Source organism: Mustela lutreola, chromosome 1 (genome assembly GCF_030435805.1).
Source record: "Mustela lutreola isolate mMusLut2 chromosome 1, mMusLut2.pri, whole genome shotgun sequence".
NCBI lineage: Eukaryota > Metazoa > Chordata > Mammalia > Carnivora > Mustelidae > Mustela > Mustela lutreola.
In genome coordinates, this window is record NC_081290.1 from 108,642,440 (window position 1) to 108,657,275 (window position 14,836).

At 35.6% G+C, this 14,836-nt stretch overlaps 1 protein-coding gene across 4 annotated transcripts in view; it reads left to right on the plus strand.

Moving 5' to 3' along the window:
* Positions 1-296: 296 nt before the first annotated feature.
* The window catches only part of TRMT10A (tRNA methyltransferase 10A), a 32,580-nt gene continuing 18,040 nt past the window's right edge, over positions 297-14,836 (plus strand). For 2 of the 4 annotated variants that reach the window (XR_009353062.1, XM_059172406.1), the window contains exons 1-7: positions 645-788; positions 6,011-6,216; positions 7,050-7,212; positions 8,574-8,645; positions 9,690-9,764; positions 12,109-12,258; positions 13,933-14,038. Coding sequence is in view for 3 of the 4 variants with exons in the window: in XM_059172406.1 (XP_059028389.1) it covers positions 780-788; positions 6,011-6,216; positions 7,050-7,212; positions 8,574-8,645; positions 9,690-9,764; positions 12,109-12,258; positions 13,933-14,038 (781 nt within the window). In the remaining variant the exon portion in view is untranslated. Of the gene's footprint in view, positions 431-644; positions 789-975; positions 994-6,010; positions 6,217-7,049; positions 7,213-8,573; positions 8,646-9,689; positions 9,765-12,108; positions 12,259-13,932; positions 14,039-14,836 lie in introns of those variants that run through there. The other 2 variants (XM_059172420.1, XM_059172425.1) reach the window with 2 other exon arrangements.

A 14,836-nucleotide genomic window follows, 5' to 3' on the forward strand; every position in this document is an offset into this window, starting at 1 on the left:
ATGCTTTCCTTCCATCTCCAGTAGAGAATTAAAGAGCTCTCCAACACTGCTTCGCATTTAAAATTTATAAAAGTAGTTATGCCTTACACCCTCCTCTATCCCCATAGGAATATATAAATGAATACATGAATACATGCCTGCAAGCATACACTTGCTTTGAGGTGCAAAAGCGGACATCATTGTAACTACCTCCCCTCCAAAAACCCTCACTCCAGACCCCGCCCAACATGAATTCCCTCCCCTTTCTGCAGGTCCAAATGTGGCGCGGTTTGATGACGTAAAGACGTACGCGCCCTAGCCTCCTACGCGTAGCCGCGGTCCCTGCCTCTGGGAGTTGAAGTTTCCTTAGGAAGATTCGGGAGCTCTATCAAGACCATTACGAGAAGGCTCTGGGTTGGTGTTCTCAGTTCCCTGACAACTCCTCGGCTCCGTAAGTCTCTTGGCACTGCCTCTGGCTCCTGCCTACTCTCTGGTCTTCTTTGGGCGCAAAAGGGGCTCTTGGCGATGCCATTCTCGACTAGCAACACGGCTTCCGGGGGAGAGGGGAGTGGGGCTGTAGAAATGGAGCCGCGACTCCGTTCCCGAAGGAAGTGATGTCACATAGAGCGCGTCCCCCGCGCCACGCAGCTCCCTGATTCGCTGGCTGGAGTTTAATCCCTCCTCGAGTGCGTCCGCCGACGGCTGCCCTGGAGGGGAGTGTTGGGCGAGGCTCGGCCCACCCGCAGTGGGAGTGCCGGCGGTCGGCGTGTGTGTGGGGGTCGGGATCCGGTCCCTAGTGTATGAAGAGAGTGAGTTTCCAAATAATGAAGGGAGAGGGAAATCTGGGCCCCGAAAGGCTGGCAAACGAGTGTGGTTCTGCCCCTTGGTGGCTAGAGACCGCGAGCTGCCGCTTTACCTCTTTAAACCCGCCTTACCGCTGGGAGCAGCGAGGGGCGGTCGTAGCTGAACGCTCTGAAATGCTGAGAGCCCCAGGGAAAGTTGCTGCAGGTGCAGGTAGCCCCATGGTGGTGAGCCGAGGATGGTTTTTAAGAAGACAGGCGTTACTTGATTTCAGCGAACTATTTTAAGTGTTAAAATTCGAGAATTTTTTTCTAGAAATATAAAGAGGATAGCAACAGATGATGACTTTCTCCCTTTTGGTTTTGGTGGTTTTAATTCCTTCCCCTCTCCCTAGGCCAGCCCAGCTAAATCGTGCGCTTTCGATACCGCAGATCTGGCCGGCGCCTTTTAACAAAGGTTTTCTTTCCCTCTCACTTTTCTTAAACGACCTGTCACTGTCAGGCCATTCAACTCCATTTTGCAGTTATTCCAACATTCGTTTGGGTCTTTCAGGTGGGGAGGTTGTCATAAGTAATGAAGACTTTATTTAGCCCAATCAAAATCCTTTTTTTTTTTTTTTTTTTTAAACTTTTGACTGATATATGTCTGTGTTCCCTCCTGGAAGCTGTGCTGAGAACTGGAAATACAAGGAAGATTGAGATGACTTTTACTTATTTGTCTCACACCAAATGGCCTTAGTCACCTTTATCCAGTTCTTGGTGTTATCAGACCATCTGATAACCTAATTCTTGTAACTAAGCGAACCAACTTTGTAAAAATTCTCTATTAAAGTAAACTAAATTTCACACAGATATTTCTATACAAAATATTCTTAAGTATTTGTTGAACGTGATTGAATAAATGAAAATATACTGTGTCACAGCATGGGAGGGAGGAACACAAAACTGCTATGGAGCTTATAAACTGTGGCACAAACTTTAAAAAGCAAGTATACCTGGTAAAAAATGCCACATTTTGCTTCAGGTCATCTGAACAAGCTAGTATATGGTGAAATGCTTATTGTATGGTATCGGAAGTGAGAGTTGATACTTATCTTTGAAGAGTGTGATGTAAGCAGCAATATATTGGGTCTCAAGCTAGCATCATTTTTATTTTGTGCCTCAATGCATCTAGATTATCAAAGCTTAAAAAAATTCACTCGCTGCAGTGTATTTTTTTAATTCAGAATAGCTTTTAAAATAATGAAATTGTCAACCAGCTCGTGACCTTTAGGCCAAGTTAAATTTAGACTACTCAGGTACGAAAGACAAAAGCTCCCCCTGGTGTACATGAGCTGTAAAACATAGCTATATATTGCCTTTTTTTTTTTTTTTTTTTTTTTTTTAATTTTCACATTATAGAGCCAGTCAACACTTGAAGTTTTTTAACAGAATAAAGAATAGCAAAACACGATGCCATTGATTAACAGAAATGTTCTCTTTTGGAATATGAGTCATTGTTTTATGAAGGGAGCAATTTGTTTCCTGTGAATTTTAAGTTTGCGTATTTAGCTTAGTGGATCGGGTTTAACTTATTTTCTCTACCTTGTACGGTTTTGCATACATGCATTGCTTTTATTTAATGAACTATGTATATAAAGGAAGTAAAATAAAAGTGATTCTGGGGATCACAATATATATTTTAAAATTTTCTTTCTTCTGATTTTTTCAGGTTTGCTGATTTTCTCCATCTCCTGTTTCTTAAGTTGAATGCTTATTTATTTTCCAGCTTTTTAAAAACACTCTTTAATGAATGAACTCAAGGTTGTACATTGATCTCCAGTTTACCTTTTTGCTTGTATCTCTCTCATCCTAATATTAAGTCTTTCATGTCATTTTGTTTCTCTGAATTCTGAGATTGTCAGGATGTCTTCTAATTCATCCATTTCCTCTTGGGCTCCAGGTAATATGGAGTTTATCTTATATCTTGAATTTTTTATGTCTTTATTTACTGGTTTCCAAATAGGCTCTTTTCCATAGATTCTTCTTTTGCTTATTTTATACCTGCTTTTGTGTCCCAATTTCTGGTTTAGTTTTTATTGTTCTATTGCTATGATCTCTGAAAGATTCCAATCAAATTTATTTTAAAGTCTTTCACATTGTCCTATTATTTTCAGTTTGTGAAGAGTGGATTTATCTCCTGATCATTGATTTTTCTGGGATTTTCCCATCATTTCTTTGTGTAACTTTGCTTTGCATAGTCCTCTTACAGAATTATCTCTACCCACCCCTCAAAACCATCTTTCTATCTGCTGCTGAATTTGTGGTTGCTCCTATCCTGGCCCTGTTAAATGCTTCCTTCCATGCACAGCTTGCAAAAGTGATTCAGATTTCCAATTCTAAAATATTCTAAGTTCATATGTCATCTCATCGTTTGGCTCCAGTTATAGCTGAGAACTAGACACGGCTTCCTTCAGGTTTCCCCAGGTAACCAGTATGGTATAAGCCTTTAGTCTAAATTTCATCTGTTTTCAGGCTTTTCTTCATGGAAAAAGGAGCCCCATCCCCAACACTAGTTTAAGGTTCATCTTAAACTCTTTGCTAGGGGTGCCTGGCGCTCAGTTGATTAGATTCTTGATTTTGGTTCCTGTCATGATCTCAGGGTTGTGAGATTAAGCCCTTGTTCAGTAGGGAACCTGCTTCTCTCTTTCTCCCTGACCCTCTCCCTGCCCGGCCCCCACCAGTGCATGTGTTTTCTCTCTCTCTCTCTTTCTCTTTCTCTCTAAAATAAGTAAATAAATCTTTTAATAATAATTTTAAAAAGTGTTATTCTCTCTACCATCCTCTTTAAAGCTAGGAGAACTCCCAGTTGTCTTTACATTGCAGACCCAGCAGGAACAACATCTATTTTAGTTCTTGGTTTTGAGAGAAGCTATTCCTTTTTTGTTTCCCCTTGGATCTTATCTACTGTTGTCACGTATTTCAAGATACAGGAGACAGGATGCCTCAAAACATGAACTTTTGGCAACTATCTCTAGGAATATTCTGTCCCATTTTTGTATTCAGTTGCATAGGAATTGAACTGGAGCTATTTTTTCTCCTCTTTCAGTGACACAGTGTTCTCAGAGCCCTCCAGCTGTAGGGGTGAAGCTGCACAGCTCTTTTACATTCTTTGGAAACCCTCATTTTCTAAATAAGATTTTGGATTTCTGGGAGAGAGTAGAGTTGAAGCTGGGTTTGAATCTTAGCTCCATCACTTTATTTTCTATTCATTCAGCAAGTATTTAGAGGACTTTGTCCTAGATTTGTTCTAGATGTCTTGTTTCTTAGGAATTAATTAGTACTTTTGTAATTTGAGGCAAGTTATTTTATCTCACGGTGCCTAAAGTGGACATGATGCTTTCTACCTTGTAGGGTTGTTTTAAGGATTAATTTAGATAATATTATTTAGCATAGTAAGAATTAACAAGTGTTTGTTATAACTACTTTCATCACTTTTAAAAACTTTTGTAATATATTCACTCATTTGTTTATTTTGCAAATAAATAATAAGCATCTACTGACATCCAGGCACTCTGTTAGTAATGTAATGTGGTGCTAAATGTTAGGCAAAAGCAGACCTCATCCATGCCCACAGGCAGTTTCCAGTATAAAATCAAATTTGGGTTGTCACTTCTAAGAGATATTTGCCCCCAGACTAAGGATACTGTTTGGTTAGTGGCATAAGGAAAACTTGCGAACTCTTACTTGGATTATCAGATGGTTCTTTCCCCTTCAGTAATTTGTGACTTAGCAAAACGCCAGGGTTTTTGCTGTAGCCCCTAATACACACATCTTAAAATTTATCTTTCAGTCAAAGTCTGGTAACCTTTGTATTTTCTTAGTTATCCCCATGTGTCCTGTTATAACATTACATTTTTAAAGAAAGCGAGAACCCTAATAAAACTGCGTAAATTATCTTCTGCAAGGTTTTGTCCTTTCCGTTATCTGAATTGTTGGAATTTTTCTCTTAGATTCTAGCTTCTCTGCACAGACTTGTTAGCCATCTCTTTAAGAAGGAAGAATCATAGAGTTTTCTTTAATGCCAGTAGAACATTTGCAAATCATGCTTAGTCTTTGCTAGGGATAAATAAATTTTTAAGTTATAGTGCTAGTAATCTATTAAAGAGAAAAGACATCTTAGTATTTTTAGCTCTTTCCTAATCTGAGGGTAAATTCAGTTCTGGACAACAGATATGAAGATGTGGGCAGTTAATCCAATTAAATATGTTTGAGATGGTCCTGCACCTCCCATGACTGATTATAAGATCAGCTTACATATTTTGTTCTATAGCCAAGACTAAGGTGGATATTTATAATTATGTATTTACAATGAAATATACTGAGAGGCAACCAAATTTGTTTTCTTCACTGTCCAAAATATATAAATCTATAACATATCTTTTGTTAAAAATCATTTCCGAGTGTACACCCAGGTAATGAAAATAACCTTTCCCTTGTACTGTAGCATTAATGACAACTAAAAAAACGTTCTTCCCATCACTTTTTTAAAGTATTTTTTCTTTCATAAAGCAATATATTTTCATTATATAAAATATAGAAAATGCAAAAAGGTGGGTAAAAATTAAACATGATTATGTGTACATATTCTTTTTAAAACAAAGTTGGACATAATGTTTATATTGTTTCTGGTTTTTATTTTTTTCTACTTAGTATAACCATTTCCTTTTATCACAATAGTTTGGGGACACAAGATTTTTACTGGGTGGTTAGTATTCCCAGCCCATGTTATAGATGAATTGTAATTTACAGACCCCTCTTGCTGACATGCAAGTAATTTCTAATTTTCATTGTTAAAAAGTATATTCTGGTACATATACTCTTTTGCATTAATTTTGTGTATATTTCTAATCCATTTACAGGATTTTATTCTAAGGAAACAAATTATTGGGTCAAAGGGTATCATGACATTTTAAAGCTCTTGAAACACAGTTCTGCGTAACTTTCTGGAAAAATTGCCATGACTGCTAATAGTATATGCAAACACCCATTTCATCAAATGGTCTTTGCCAGTAAATGACATTTAATTGTCTAAATTTATATTTTTTTCATTATTGATAGGATTTAATTTTAATTACATCTTTTGGTCTTTTTTTTTTTTTTTAACTTTCTGTGTGTGTGTGTGTGTGTGTGTGAGAGAGAGAGAGAGAGAGAGAGACACTTACCTGTTCACATCAAAAGTTGCTTTTCAGTTTTTTCAGAGGCATCAAATAATGTCTTCTGAAATGTTGCCAGCATTTACTGAGTCTTCTAATGTTGAAAGAAAGCAAAGCTTAAGTGAAGATCAAGAGAAGAGCCAGAAGCCAAGATTAGGTGAAGAGTTTGAACCAATATCTAAAAGACAAATGAAGAAGCTAATTAAACAGAAACAGTGGGAAGAACAAAGAGAGCTCCGCAAGTATGTTTCAAAATGTATATATATGCTGTACCATTCAGGAGTGCTGAACTTTGCATAGCCCTTTGACACATCAAAAGTAACTGTGATAATTAAAATTGGGGCTATGTATGTTGTTAGCACTGTCATTTGGCTGTTATTTGTTTCCATCTTGGTAGATTTACAGTACACTTTTTGTCACGCAGAGCGTATTGTGAATAGCAGCACAGTTTCTGAAATAGCTGACTTAGATAAGGGATATAGTTAGCATCCATGTCCTAGATATAGAACAAAAATAACCACCTCAGAAAGATCAAATTTGGGCCTGACATTGATTTTGCTAGAAAAACCATTGGTTTTGGTGAGAGCAGTTAAGCTGAAGCTATTATTATATAATGCCAACATTTATTGAGGGAAAATAAACTTATAGTTGGTGTAGATTATAGGAAAAGTATGAAGTGTTTTTAAAAAAACACTCTTACTTTGCTTTATTCTATATTAATGTTGTTTGAAAATCATGTAGGAGAAGAATGATAAAAGTAAAAATTCATCCTTAAGTCCAAAATTTAGTATTTTACAAAGTCTTAGTACAGTGTAATACCAATGATAAATGAAATTAGGAGTAGTGAGGGTCTGTATAGAAAGTATTTTATTGATTTTACAAAATAATATTCTTTCTATCTAAAGCTTTTTGGTGGACAATATAAAATAGCTAACATTTGATCCACAGAAGTGGCAGTTTTATGTGGTTCAGCCTGCTAATTCAAATAAAACTATTGGCTTTTTTTGTCTATTTAGAAGAGTCTTGTAAATATCAGAATGTGTAAATAACAAAACGTTTCAATTCCTAATTTTAGACAAAAGCGGAAGGAAAAACGCAAGAGAAAACAATTAGAACGACAATGTCAACTGGAATCAAACGTAGATGGAAATGACAGAAAACGCATTCGAAGAGATGTTGTCCACAGTACACTCCGCCTTATCATTGACTGCAGTTTTGACAGCTTGATGGTATTAAAGGTATCATGAATCGTTGTCAGAAAAATCCTGTAGGTAAAGTAGGTTGAGGGGCGCTTGGGTGGCTCGGTAGGTTAAGTGTCTGCCATTGGCCCAGGTCATGATCCCAGGATCCTGGGGGGAGCCCAGAGCCTATTTCTTCCTCTCCCTCTGCCACTCCCCCTGCTTGTGCTCTCTCACTCTCTCTCTCAAATAAATAAATAAAGTCTTAAAAAAAAAAAATAGGTTGAATAATTCTTGCTTTAATAGGTAATATCACTTTAATGTAAACTTATGTACTAAAATGTATCTTAAATAAAGTTTTTCAAGATCATGCCCCCTAAGTTAAACTAGCTAATAAATTGCTCTTATATGCATAGAAGAGAGAGACAGACATGGTAATTAGATTATAAGACTCAGTAACTGTATATTAATCATAAAGATCCAGGAGTTTTTTTTGTTATTTGTCCTAATCAGAAGAAGAAAGTAAGAAATGTGATTGGTTTAATAAAATTATTTCTTATGTAGTAATTTGAGAAAACTGGCTATCTGAACAATGTAGGAAAGAAAACATGCTTTACTTACTTTCCAAACCATTAGTAGGTTATGAAATAGCAGTAGTGTGGCTCTACAAGAGTTTTTCTTCTTTTGTTGTCTTTTATTTATTTATTTATTTATTTTTTGAAAGATTTTATTTATTTATTTGACAGAGAGAAAGCACAAGTAGGCAGAGAGGCAGGCAGAGGGAAAGGGAGAAGCAGGCTTCTGGCTGAGCAGGGACCCCAATGCAGGGCTCGATCCCAGGACCCTGGGATCATGACCTGAGCCAAAGGCAGACTAGACTCATAACGACTAAGCCACCCAGGTGCCCCCTTTTGTTGTTGTTTTTTTTTTTTAAGATTTTTTTTTTTTTAATTTATTTGTCAGAGAGAGAGAGAGCGCGCGAGAGAGAGCAAGCGCAGGCAGAAAGAGTGGCAGGCAGAGGCAGAGGGAGAAGCAGGCTCACTGCTGAGCAAGGAGCCTGATGTGGGACTCGATCCCAGGACAATGGGATCATGACCTGAGCCAAAGGCAGCCGTTTAACCAACTGAGCCACCCAGGCATCCCCCTTTTGTTATATTTTAAGAAGAGTAAATACTTTCATGAGTGAGCATTTTAAGTGGGTACAAAATTGAGTTACTGATCAGGGTATTGACTTGACTTACAGTAATTATTAAATCAGTATGTACAGAAGTTGAATGGAAAATGTCACAAAGGACCTGTATTTCCAGAGGAAAAAGTGTACTGTCTTGACCCTCTCTTTTGCTTATTTTATTCTACTAAGATTATGGAATGGCCATAGGTGATTTTCAAAGTGCTGCTTTAAAAATTGCACTCTTTTATAGGACATTAAGAAACTTCATAAACAGATTCAGCGATGTTATGCCGAAAATCGGCGAGCACTGCATCCTGTGCAGGTATGTTTGGGGAATTTAAAACAGATTCCAGGTTCCTTTTTCTGGAAACTTCTTCTAGAAAAGGCGTAGATAATCCCAGTTGCCTGTACAAGAATCTTACAGATGCTTTTCCCTAAAGAACAAAATGCCTATTTGAAAAATGTTCTAATTTGCTACAAAAATAAAGTATTTTCAACATTTTTTCCTGTGTCAGTCTTAGTCACACGCTGCACAGTCATTGTGTTTTGTACCCACTGACCTCATTCCTGTGTAGTTGAACATCTTTGCTAAAGGACATATATGTATTTTCATACCAGTTTCTCAGCTCTCAACTCCTTTCCTCACAGAAAGTGAGGGAACTTCCCCCAGCTTGATGTGTGCCATCGTACCTGTTGGTTAGGTTTCTTCTACCTAAGGGATTTTGAGTCTGTGGCCATTTGGAGAAGTACTCCCACTGTTAAGAGTAGATTGGGTCTTTTTTCTATTTGTTTGAATTCTAGGTGACCTAAAAATGAACACTAGCTCACTGATGTTAAGAACCAGAAATTCTTAATATATTTCTGATTAGATATTTATTTTCTTTTTATCAAGTAATAGTATTTTTATATTTTTACATCTTATATTCTTCTCACCCTTGATTAGACTTGGAATCGGTGTCAGGGTTTAGAATCAAAGGAAGATTATGAAGACTTTGGACTGGTTAAAAAAAAGTGGTGGCAAAAGAAACTGAATGAAAACTTGACATAAATGTAGGGAGTTTGTAGAGAAGCGATTATTAAGGGAGAGTCAGATTGTAGCTGCTTGTAAAATGGGAGAAAAATGTGGATGGAATACTCAAAGTAGTGGGTTATGAGATACACCAAACATGTCACTTTTATCATACATTTATTCTTGTATGTTTTAAAGCATGTCACAAATTATTTTTTTCTAAAATGGCTATATATATATATATATATATATATATATGGTTCATTGATGATCAGATGATTTTAGAAGAAAAATAAAATACTGGACTCTGGTAGTTATTTGCTCTTTCTTTCTGTGTCCACCAATCTCTTTTATCAGTTTTACTTGACAAGCCATGGAGGCCAATTGAAAAAGAACATGGATGAAAATGACAAAGGATGGGTCAACTGGAAGGTAATTAAAATAGATGAACTCTCACATAATTCCAAGTATTTTTATGCTTAAATTTTTTACTTAAATTCTAAGTAATGCCAATAAATACAGGAATCGACAGTCTCTAAACCCTGTATATCACTATACCTAAGTCTAATGTTACTAATGGTAGAAGCTAAAGAAACTGAAATGCCTATTCACATGTTCTCATTAAGTCTCACTTATTTTGCCACCTTTATCTTTTTATTTTGTTATTTCTTTTTTTAAAAATTTATTTATTATTTATTTTCAGCATAACAGTATTCATTATTTTTGCAACCACACCCAGTGCTCCATGCAATCCGTGTCCTATATAATACCCACCACCTGGTACCCCGACCTCCCACCCCCAGCCCCTTCAAAACCCTCAGATTGTTTTAATTCTAGTTAGGTAACATATAAGGTGAAATTGGTTTCAGGTGTAGAATTTAGTGATTCATCACTTACATATCACACCCAGTGCTCCTCAAAACAAGTGCAGTCCTAAATTCCTATCACCCATCTGGCCCATTCCCTGCCCACCCCCCACTCCAGCAACCCTCACTTTGTTCTTTACTGCCAACTTTAAAACAATTTTAAAGTCTGTGTGTATAATCTCTACCTAGCAAACTGGTAATACATTACCAGAGTGAAATCTCTTTAAAACTTGGAAATGTACTTATATTCTGTTTCTACTAAATCTGTGCCATCCTGTGTGGTGACCACTATCCACCTGTGGATATTGAACTCTTGAAATGGGACTGGTCTGAATGGAGATGTGCTATAAATGTGAAATATACATTGGATTTGAAAGACAGTATAAAAAAAAAAGAGAGAATGTATAATACCTGCTTGAAATTTTTAAAAAAACATTATATGTTGAAATGTTAACATATTGGGTATAATGTGTTGGGAACAATGTATTAAAATTAATTTCACCAATTTTTGCTTTTTTAAATGTGTCTACTGAAAGATTTAAAATTACATATGTGGCTCACATTTTCTTTTTCTTTTGGACTAAACTGTTCTCATTTGCAAAGATAACAAATAGTTTGGCTTTAGTACTAATCCCTGAGGAACCTTGCCCTATTCTGAGAAGTACTGGGGTAGTCCTATTTTTTTTTCTGTCTCAGAGCCAGTTTTTACGTGATAAACTTTCCCTCTCACACTCACTAATCCCATAATACTGCTTTTTTTTTTTTTTGGAGAGGTGGGTGGGGGAGGAAGAGAGAAGATCCTAAACTGGGACATGGGGCTTGATCTCATGACCTTGAGATCATGACCTAAGGTGAAATCAAGAGACACCTAAACGACTGAGCCACCCAGGCACCCCTGAATTTATTTTAATAATAGCCTATGGTATGAAACATTTTCTTCAAAAGCTTTCCTAAGTTTTAAAGTACAATATATTTACCAAGTTTTATACCCATGCCTATTTTCCTAAGAGATAATGTAATTAGTATAGGCATACTTTCAGTTATTTTCTGGCTTGTTAAATTTATTATTTATACCACCAGTTTTTCAGAGACTCACAAGTTAACTGGTCTTTACTCAGGGCCCTCCAGGACCCCCCATTAAGCATGGCCGTCAAATTAATAATACCATTTTCCAGAAAAGCAGCTATTTATTACCTAGTAGGTTATACATTTAAGGTGAAAAATCTCCTTCATTTTTTATTTCTTTAAAAATTACTAAGTAAATGCCATCTGAGTCTGGTGATGCATCATCTCTTATTCTATCAATGTAGTTTGCAAAATTTTGACTGCTGAATGTTGTTCAGTCTTGTACCTCTGACCTGATAATTTTGGTGAAGATTTCAAATGTGATCTTTATAGAAACAGATGTGTAGAATTTATTAAATCTATAGTCCTTTTGTGATGATACAGGCAGATGGATAGGAAGGATTGGAAGAGGCATTCTTTGGTTAGAGAGAAGTTTGAGCAGATTGTGGCCAAAAAAATACATTTGTTTTGTTGGAACAGAGCCAAAGTTAGAAAGCTACATTAGTGCCATATTCAAGAAAGAGTTACTGAGTAAAAGGGTTTAAGTTTCATCCTAAATCATTGAAAGTAGGGTTTTTAGAAAGTGAGTCTGCCATTGGTATATAGAAGTAAACTGGAGGGATCTGGGGCTAGAGACAGGGAAATAGCAATAGGAGGCTGCTTAAATAATTGGGGTGTGAGGTGATGAGGAATTGAAGTAGTAGGTTCTCGATAATTGTAAAATATTGTTTCATACTTCTTTTCATATGCTCTCGGGTGGCTTTGCTTAAGGAAAAGAAAATAATCCTTTTTAGCCAATTTTTACAAAATCTTATTAATAACATCTTTCTACTTATGTCTTAAAGGATATACACATCAAAGCAGAGCATTATAGTGAATTCATAAAGAAAGAAGACCTAATTTATCTAACATCAGACTCACCTAATGTGCTGAAGGAATTAGATGAATCAAAGGCTTATGTGATTGGAGGGTTAGTAGATCACAACCATCACAAGGTACTATTAAGTTTTTATTTTTACTTTTTTGCTCATATTTTAAAATGGATATCACCAATTTTCTTGATAGTAAAATAATACCAATAGCTGATCATTATTGAATGCCTACTATAATCCAGTCACCTTTCTAGCTAAGAAAGCATTTCACATATATTTCTAGTTTGCTTAATCCTCCCTACAACACAGTGAGGTTAGTGTTATTATCTATATTTTTGATGAGGAACTGGGGGCACAGAGAAACTAAGTCTAAACTCAATAGTAGTAGGTGATAAAGCAGATATTTGACACCAGCAGATGGTTCCAGAGTCCACATGCTTAAATGATAAGCTGTATTGATAGTAGATGCTGCTGATGGTAAGATTTATACCAAAATTAATGCCAAATGGTAAATTTATATGAGTTTTTAAATACATAATTTTCATGGGATGTGTTTTCTATTCTCTTGTATTTTGTACTTTTGTCTCTTCCCACCACCTCCTTACCCTCATTTGAATGAAAAATTACAGAAATTTACTTTATAAAAGAAAACATTATTTTGTTCTTGGCCAGCTACTTTGCAGTATGCTAAATTCAACCCAACTCAAGAAAAACATGTTTACCAGTTGTCTAAGGAAATGCTATCAGAATAATATGAAATAATTCATTATTCTTGTATAACATCACTCTGAGGTAGAAACTGTCAGTACTGTTGGGATAGTTTATATCATCTTGTCCATTATGATAGCCATGTGCTGTTGAGCACATGTAATGTACATAGTTTGATTGAGAAACTCATCAATTTAAACTTAAGCAGTCACAGTTGTGGCTGTAACTGGGGAATGCAGCTCTGTAGCATCACAGGAAATTTGTATCAGAATGATCTTTAGCTTCTTAAAATTTTTTTCTTAGTGGAAAAATTCTATTTTGTTGTTTGTGTAGAATCATATTTTTTTCTCTAATGTTCTATGTTTTTCTGAACTACATTAAGTTTGTTTTCAAAAGCACCTGTCTCAGTCTATTATTTGTCCCTAAAATTTGCAAACTACTGGTTAAGAAATTTAGCTCTTCTTTCTCCTGTACTTTGTCTTTTGGCTATTTCAGTTCTGTTTAGAACAGACTCTAAGAATTTTAATTTTGAGGAGAAAATCTATATTTAACAATCTTTTAATTGGTAGGGAAAATAAAATTTATAGGCAATTTAAAATTTTTTTCAAATCAGGTTTTCTTTTACTTTGTCTTTGCCATTTGTGCCTCTTACTGTTATATAATTGAAACATAGTTTTATCTTTATATGTTTTTACATTTACGGGAAGAGTGATGATGCTTCTCTAGGAATTCAATTTGAGTATTTTAAACTGAGAGGAAGGCAGTGTGGAATGGTGAAGAGCTATCTGAGTCAAAAGGCATGAGTCAGATTTTTCTTGTGGTTCTTCCACTGAGGAGCTTTGTGTTGGGGTAGGAAACACTAAATTAGTCTTTGGTTTCCTCATTTGTAAAGCTGTTAAAGCAAATGCCCTAAACATTCTGGACGATACTTTCTGTCGAAAGAATGCTTCCAGATTAGCAATTACACACACAAACACACACACTTCGTCAGATAATATTCTCTGAACTAAAGTTGTTTCTTATTCTGTTGTAGACTGTAAGTTAAAATAATCTAATGTTCTAGTCCGAGTTATAGTATCTTTGTTTTAGGGACTCACATATAAACAAGCATCAGATCATGGAATTGACCATGCACAGCTCCCCCTTGGAAATTTTGTGAAGATGAATAGTAGGAAAGTTTTGGCAATTAATCATGGTAAGCTATAAGTGGATTATGAAAATATGCTTGAGTGAACAGTGTGAAGAATAACATTACCTTTGGACAAGTAGAAAATATACATCTTGCTGGAGACAAAATTATAAAATGTAATCATTTATAATTTGAATATTGCATATTTTAGAAAAAATTAGAAATGTAGAAAAATACGCTATAATTCCACTACCTAGAGTTACTTGCTATTAACTTCTTGGGTGTGTCCTTCCAGTTCTTTTCCTATGCATAGATAATATTATTTGTTACATAATTGGATTTTTACTCTGATGCATAAAATATTTTAAATTTGGATGTTTTCTCCCATTTATAATTTTATTTTCTGTCATTGAATCATTATTAATGGCTACATAATATTCCATCATCTGAATATACAGTAATGTAACTGTTGATTTTTTTTTTCTTTTTTACTTTTGTAAATAACATTGTAGTAGATACTCTTAGACCTGAGTTTTGCCTGGAGTTTTGCTAAGATTTTTTTTTTTAGTGGAGATTTTTGTTAGTATACAACTACTTATTGAGCTCTTTTTATGTGCTAAATTAAACACTTTCTCTACAGCACACTCTAGGGAATTACAGAAATGAATTTATTGATTCAAGGAATGAACTTCTAAGACCTTTGATAGATAGTGGAAATTACTTTTTCATAAAGAAATTCAAATTATGCCCTTTAGCAATATATTAAAATGAGAGTAACTTGCAGACAGTATTTATATTCTTTATCTCTAATGTAAAAAAAAAAAAAGGGAGGGCAAGATACTTCCCAGAGTGAGTGACTCTCTA